We start from the raw sequence: 7,266 nt of genomic DNA on the forward strand, positions 1-7,266 counted from the left end.
TACTGACATTCTAATGCTGAGGCCCTGAAAAGTGGAGAGGTTGTAGTGCTGCAGGTGGGGGTGGGGGGTGGGGGAGGCTGTGCACATCTCAGCACACTCTACAGACTTCCTTAGTCTGCTTGGTGACAGATGGCAGCAGTCCATAGGGCAGCCTTGATGGGCTGGTGCAGACGTCCCATGGTCATCTTGTGTTTTGCTGCAATACAATGTGGGAATTGTGAAGGGGTGTGTGGGGGGATGTTCCTCTCCTTCATGGAGCAGCAGTGAGTCTCCCTAATCGGGGGGGAGGGAGGAGGAATGATGAGGATAATGTTATCTTCTAAGAGAAGCCACAGCTTGTATAAATATTCACTCTCCCATGAGAAACTCTCCTGGCAGTGATTTAACCCTGGTTGTTCCCAGGTTATTTTTCTTCTGGAGGAGCCATTTTTACTCTAGGAAGCTGAACGCACTCATGGTTTCTCTTGTGAGAGCAGCAAATCTCCCAGAAGAAATTGAATGTCTGTATGAGGCCATAAATTGACAAGTTCAATCTGTTATCAAGGCTGCTGATGTTCTGATCCCCTCATCCCTTATGCCTAAAATTATACAAAATCTTATATTAAAAAAGCATGATTACGGTTGTAAAATTAAGCACTTACAAGTGGAAATGCCAAAATTAAGTTTGCCTATGTAGTCTTAATTTGTCCTTAAATTGTACAGTATGTCCCTGCCAGCCTCAAGTCTCCTTTTCAGTAACTTAACTGATGGGGGGTGACTCGTGCAGTAGCCCCAGGTGCTGCCTTTGTGTGGGAGCACAAAAGCAGCTATTGCTGCAGTTGCAGCTGATTGCACTGTCACAATTGGGGTGGCTGGAGCTGGCACTGCTGCAGATGTAGATCCGCACTGCTATGCCTCTGTTCCTCTTCCTTCCTATGTCCATCCTACTTCCGTGCCCTCATTCTTGTCCCCTCTGTATTCAGGGCAGATAGCTGCCAGTACTGAAACCGCATATAGCCTGAAACAGCAGATAACTGCAAGTTTAAGAAAAGATTCTGCTGAAGCCTTGGCTGGAACATACTAAATGCTAACAGATTCTTGGAGGAATTAAGCTACAAAACTCTAGCAAGTCTCCAGTGACCATATATATATTGAAGTTTTACAAAGCTTATAACTTGTAAAATATGATAAATTTCAAGGAGCCTCCCCTGCCACCTCCACTGCTGCCACATGGGCAGAGCATGCGTCACCAGAGCAGCTCAGAGCTCACAATGGCAAGCAGCTTTCCTACATGGCCCCACTATGCTCTGCAGCATCGGGTTGCACCTGCTGGGCTGCAGAGGACCTGGGGGAGGGTAGCAGAACAGGGATCTGAGCCCAGAGCAGGCAGTGTGCAGCCTCTGCACCATGCACAGATCTGAGGGGCATGGGTCCCCCCTGACCCCTGGGAGTGTGCACAGCAGCAGGGAGCCAGCCCCACACCCTGATACCCAGGGGCCTTTAATTTTAATCATGGGGGTTTTTTTGTTTTTATCAGAGAATTTGCAATTATTTTTGATCAGGGAAAACCAGGCTCCCTGCTTATGAGTGGTGTTCTGGTTGGCATGAGAGTAGCATCAGGAGCAAATGTGTGACCATAATGCCAGCTGAATGACACTTGGCAGATACATAGCTGGATCATACCACATTAATGTTGCTTTTACTAAAGTTAAACTGAAGACATTCCAACACTTTTCCCAGTAGAGACTTTCCAAGCCCATTCTTATAGAATGTGAATTTTTAACATCCCTGCTCACATGTGCTTTTTGTTTTGATGTAAATTAAGGAGCTGTCATGCTGCTTCCAATTATTAGTAAGAAACAGAGTTTGGGGTATATGAAATGGAACTGGAAACGCTGCCAGGGAATTCACAGTGTTCCCTGATGGCAGCAAACGTTCAATTTTTTTTTCCTCCTGGAGCAAAAATGGCTGCTCTGAGAGAAAAATAACCCAGGAACAACCAGAGTTAAATCTTTCCCAAGAGAGTTTCTCCCGGGAGACTGAATGTCTGCATGCTTTCCCCTGGTTTAACTTGCCTTGGGGACCAGAAGGAGTGGAGCTTGGGAAAAGACTGGGGTCACCACTCTGGAGAAGGTGCAGAGGGCTGCTGTTCCTGCCCTTCCTGTAGACCAGGAGGGGAGGAAAGGAGTTGCCACCAGCTGCTCCCCACCTGCTTCTCATACTGGAGTTCTCAGTGTAAGAAGCTTTGTTGCATAGCCCCCGCTACTCAGCTGTTGGGCACTGGGAGCCAAGTGGCAGGGAGCAGCATATCCACTGCTCCCTGCCTCTTCCCCAAGCTAGGCACTGCCAAGCTTGGGATAGGGACTGGGGACGTTGTGCCAGTGCTCATTTCTCTCTGTTCCCAGAGACTGGGAGTGGAGTGGAGGAGGTTTCTCCCTGCCTGTTCCCTAGACCCTGGTCAAGGGAAGGCATGGGGAGTCTGTCCTTGCTACCACACTCCCCCTGGGGATCAGGAGGAGTGAAGCAGGCACACTGCTTCTCTCGCCTTCCCCACACCTGGATCACCCCAGCCTCAGGAAGGTACAGAGGCTGGGCAGAAAGGGCAGCTGAAGATTGAACATTGGTGCTGCTATTTCTGTCAGAATGTCTGTTCGTAGCTATAATCACATGACTCCAGAAGTTGCTGTGTTAGACGAAACCCCAAAATAAAGATAACTGGTAATACTGATATAAACCAGATCTGCTAAACACCACTTTTATAATAATAAAAATAAACACAAATGAATGAACAATAATATGAACAATAAAAAGCAGGTGTTAAAATTATGCATTTGTTAAAACCCCCTCAAACTGAATTTAGAAAGCAGATTTTTAGGTGAAAGCAGCTTTTTGATGTATACTAATCCATATATTGTTATCTATAATAAAAAAAAACTTTATTCACATATATATGCATTTGCATCCAACTAGAAAATTAATTTTGTAAAGCCTGATGTGTGTGCCTTCTTTCCCCTCACAGCTTTTTTTGGGAAATACCTCAATGAATACAATGGCAGCTACATTCCTCCTGGGTGGAGAGAGTGGGTTGGATTAGTCAAGAACTCTCGCTTCTATAATTACACCATTTGTCGGAATGGCAACAAAGAGAAGCATGGATTTGATTACGCAAAGGTATTTTCCAGACACATTACACAGTATCAAATGACTTCATCTATTTAAAAATATTTTTCTCTTTATTAATTAATAATAGCACCCAATATGTTTTCTTATGGTGCATTTAAGGTCAGTCTTTTGTCCTATTGTGGAATGGCCAAAAAGTTAAAACAGGTCTATAATTTAGTTGGTTGATTTCTAACCTTAAGGTAGAAATGGGTGGCTCTATATAAATAAATAAACAAATAAAAGACCTTTCTGAAGAAAATTTTGGCCTTATTCTACTGAACTCAAAGTTAAGACTACAGAGTAGCTGTTAAGACAATAGTTTTTACTCTCAGAAGGAAAGCTTAACTGGTGCTGTTTTCCATTATACAGTGTAAAAAAATGTGGCTGTGGTGTCAGACTCCAGATATGATAAGTTAAAAAAAAAAGAAGGGTTTGGAAAACTTCAGTCTTTGTTTGCACTCATGACAAAATCTGGAGGATATGCCAAGGTGACCAGCCCATTACAGTGAGATTTGTTATAAATGTTTAGTACTACAAATCCTAAAGTTTCCAGCCTACATAAAATGAATTGGAATTTCCTCAGTGTGTAGCTCACCGAAGATAATACAGATGTTGCAGCTGTGGTTTCTGACCCATGTAATGAGATTTTATTGGAAGCTCACAATAGCAGTTTCTGATTTACCCACCCACAGAAATTACATGTTACTGATTGCATAGAACATAAAGTGGAAAATAAAGAATTATTGGTTAGTCATGAATTCTTTATGTGCCCTGTGTCCATAGCAAGAGTGAACAATGTATAGGGAAACAAGAGGGAAATGGATGCTTTGGAAAGGCACTTATCCAGGCAGTGTTCTAATCTGGGTCTATTTCATACCAAAAATTGGTATGAACTCTGGTACTCTGAAGGGAAACCAAATTTTCACTGTTTTTGTAAACAAGTAATACTGCCTCCATCATATTGTTACAGGACCATGAACATTTAATTTAAAGCTACTGTATTGGGGGGAGTGGGGGGGAGGGGGTTCTGAGTGAGAAGGTCCCAGCTGGTTGGCTTGTCCTAACACTGACATGCATCACAGACCCTGTCCCTCAGGCACTGATTTTGCAGCTGTTCAGGGCCTTGAATCCACAACATGTGATTAGTCATGCCTGGAAGTGTTTGAAATTACAAACATTGTCTCAGCAGTTTCTCAGTGAAGCTCACACTAAACCTCCAGGCCAATGATGAATGCTTAGTGGTGGCAGGTGGTTTAATTTAAGTGTTCATCTTTTTTTCTTCTTTCCATTTCGTCCTTTTCCCTGTAGGCTTCTACTTGCCACCTTGACTGTGGGTTAAGCCAGTTTATTAGCAGCTCACCACCTTAGCCTCACCAGCTGCACTCCTTTAAGTTGTATAATTAAAAGAACCTGAGCCTGAAGGAATTCAGCTCCTCCCTATATATATGTTTGCCATTTCTTTGTTAAAGTTTTTCCTAGACAACTGTATTTTTGCAATATGTTAAGTGTTGTAGATTGCTCCCATGCAAATTTATATTTTAAAAAACACACACAAAGCCTTCAGGAGTAAATATGAGGCCATATTAAATGTGCATAGTTTTCTGTAGTTTGGAGTCATGTTTTGTCAAGACTTTCATCAACCAAATTTGAGAAATCTATATGTCTATGTTATCTGCTGCTTGTATGTTACAAAATGTTCTGTGGCCAACTTTGATGGTCATAGTTAACAGAACCTGTTATTTTCTGGATAAGAGAATTTTGCAAAATGCACTCCCATCTCATATTGTGCCTACTTTAAAAAAGTCATTAGAGCTTGGTTTCTCCTATGTCCTTCAGGCTCACATGTCTCTTCAAAGGTATGTTTTTACTTCCTGATCTAAGCTCTAGTGATAACTTGGAATACAGTGACTTAATAGACAGATAAGGTTCTTTGGGTAAATCTGATATCTGTTATTAGACCAATTCAGTTAGTTGGAAAAATTCTTCTTTGCAAGCTTTCTGGTACAAATACCCTTCATCAGGCTGAGGAAACATCTGCAAATTGTCTGTGTTCTTCCTGGATGGAGTAGTAAAGCAGCTAGAGGCCAGTACATATGCAAGAAAGCCAAGCAGTTAAAATGTAAATAGAATGTGATCTGGTTGATTATGTACTATATAACTTTTATTTTGTCTTAAATGTATGTTACAGGACTACTTCACAGACTTAATCACTAACGAGAGCATTAATTATTTCAAAATGTCTAAGAGAATATATCCTCATAGGCCCATAATGATGGTTATCAGCCATGCTGCCCCCCATGGCCCTGAAGATTCTGCACCACAATTCTCAGAGCTCTATCCAAATGCTTCACAGCACATGTAAGTAAAATTCAGACTCTTGTCAACACTGGCTATTTGTGTTGCCTCTCACAGATTTGTTTTTTGAGACACTGAAGAAAAATAGAATTCAAATGTAAGGAATCTATAAAAAGCTGTGCATATGAATGCTTTTTTGCTGGACTCACATTGTACTGATATTGTTGTTTTGTAGTTGCTAGTAACACTTCCGTGGTTCTTACACTAGAAACAGGCTGTTCTCTCTGGATAAGTGACATGAGTCTTGGTTCTATGGGGGCGAGGGGAGGGAGGAGGTGTTCAGCTTCTTACAGTACCCTGAATTGTGTGGACACTGATGGGAATGGAATCCAGAGTTGTTTGTTCATATTCCTCCAGGACATGTTTTTCCTGGGGTCTGATTATCTGAGTGCATTAATAATAGTAGAGCCCTTTAGTAGCTTTTGTGTAAATATATGCACTAGGCTTAACTAGAAACAGCCTGGTTTCCAAACAACCTGCCAAACTGTACTTTTAATAGCATATTGCTTCTTATTTTTAGTAGATAGTTATACTATTATGAAGCCTCTCTCTACTGTCCTTGATCCCAGGGCCAAGCCCAGTCATAGTGGCCATGTCTGCACCTTCTTTAATGCGCTGTAGTTACGGCGCATTACATTTAGTACTTGGATAGTTTAGTACAGGCAGTCCTTGGACTTACAACACAATCGGTTCTTGAAAACCGCATCTTAAGTCGAAATGTTGTAAGTTGGAACCAATTTTCTCACAAGAAACAATGTTAGAAATGGGGGATTGGTTGCTAAACCAAGGCTTGATACCCTATTTTCACCAAAAATACCCCAGAATTTTGTACTCGATCAATTATAGATGAGTAATATTAATGTATTTATATTGTAAATAACAATCATATTGATTTGGAAGTACTTCTTTGAGGTGACTTTGCTGGACTTTTTGAAAGGCTCTTGATTGGACTTTTTGAAGGGTTCTTGGCCAGAGTCTTCTCGGGAGTCTTGGCTGCAGGTTTTTCTGTAGTCTTGTCTGCTTTCTTAAAGAAAATGTCCAAGGAAGTTTGGACAGATGTTCTCCAGGGAGATGAGCGATGCAGCTAACTTGTTCATTGGCATGGTGTTGCATCAGATCAAGTGTTGTAAAGTCGAAACTGACGTTATAAAGTTGAAACAGGGTGTCAATTTATAAACATTGTAAGCACGAAAAGTTGTAACTGAAAACGTTGTAAGTCAAGAACTGCCTGTACTACTGTGTAGTACTGCAGGCACACAGGCAGTAACATATTAGTATAGTTTTTGCCCAGCACTCTACTGTGCAGTGTTATTAGGCTACTGTGCAGTTAGTATCTTGTGTAGACGTGCACAGTTACCAGTTCATTAAGAGGCTTCAGAGTTGTTAGAATTTGGGGCTCTGGGACAGTTCATTATTATGTATATTTTAATGTCAGGAGATTTTCAGAAATGTACAAGATGAGTAGAAACCAAAAATTTTCATTTTTCTTCTCAGTAATAACACAGGAGGAATCTCAGCTCTGTCTCCTGTTCTAAACCCTACCTCTAGAGTGTCCAGGGACTTTTTAATCATAGAATAAACTAAAGATTTTCATTGACTACGTGTGCTCTCATTCATGATCAAGCAAACATACTTTGGCATTCACAATCCCATGACACCTTTTGGCTACCAAAACTCAATGTTAGCTTTTGAAAATACAGAAGAGGAAATAACACAATATAGTCAGCCAGGTCTCCATGGAGCAAAATTGCTGTCTCTCTTATCCAGCAC

The 7,266-nt window shown here is 41.5% G+C and overlaps 1 protein-coding gene across 2 annotated transcripts in view; it reads left to right on the plus strand.

Annotated features, from left to right (window-relative positions):
* SULF1 (sulfatase 1) overlaps positions 1-7,266 on the plus strand; it is a 237,705-nt gene that overhangs the window by 158,104 nt on the left and 72,335 nt on the right. For both annotated transcript variants that reach the window (XM_019527775.1, XM_019527774.1), the window contains exons 7-8: positions 2,999-3,150; positions 5,330-5,499. In XM_019527775.1, the coding sequence (XP_019383320.1) occupies positions 2,999-3,150; positions 5,330-5,499 (322 nt within the window). The remainder of the gene's footprint in view (positions 1-2,998; positions 3,151-5,329; positions 5,500-7,266) is intronic.

This window comes from Gavialis gangeticus, unplaced genomic scaffold (assembly GCF_001723915.1).
Source record: "Gavialis gangeticus isolate Ggan-Ray unplaced genomic scaffold, GavGan_comp1, whole genome shotgun sequence".
In the NCBI taxonomy this organism is placed as follows: Eukaryota; Metazoa; Chordata; order Crocodylia; family Gavialidae; genus Gavialis; species Gavialis gangeticus.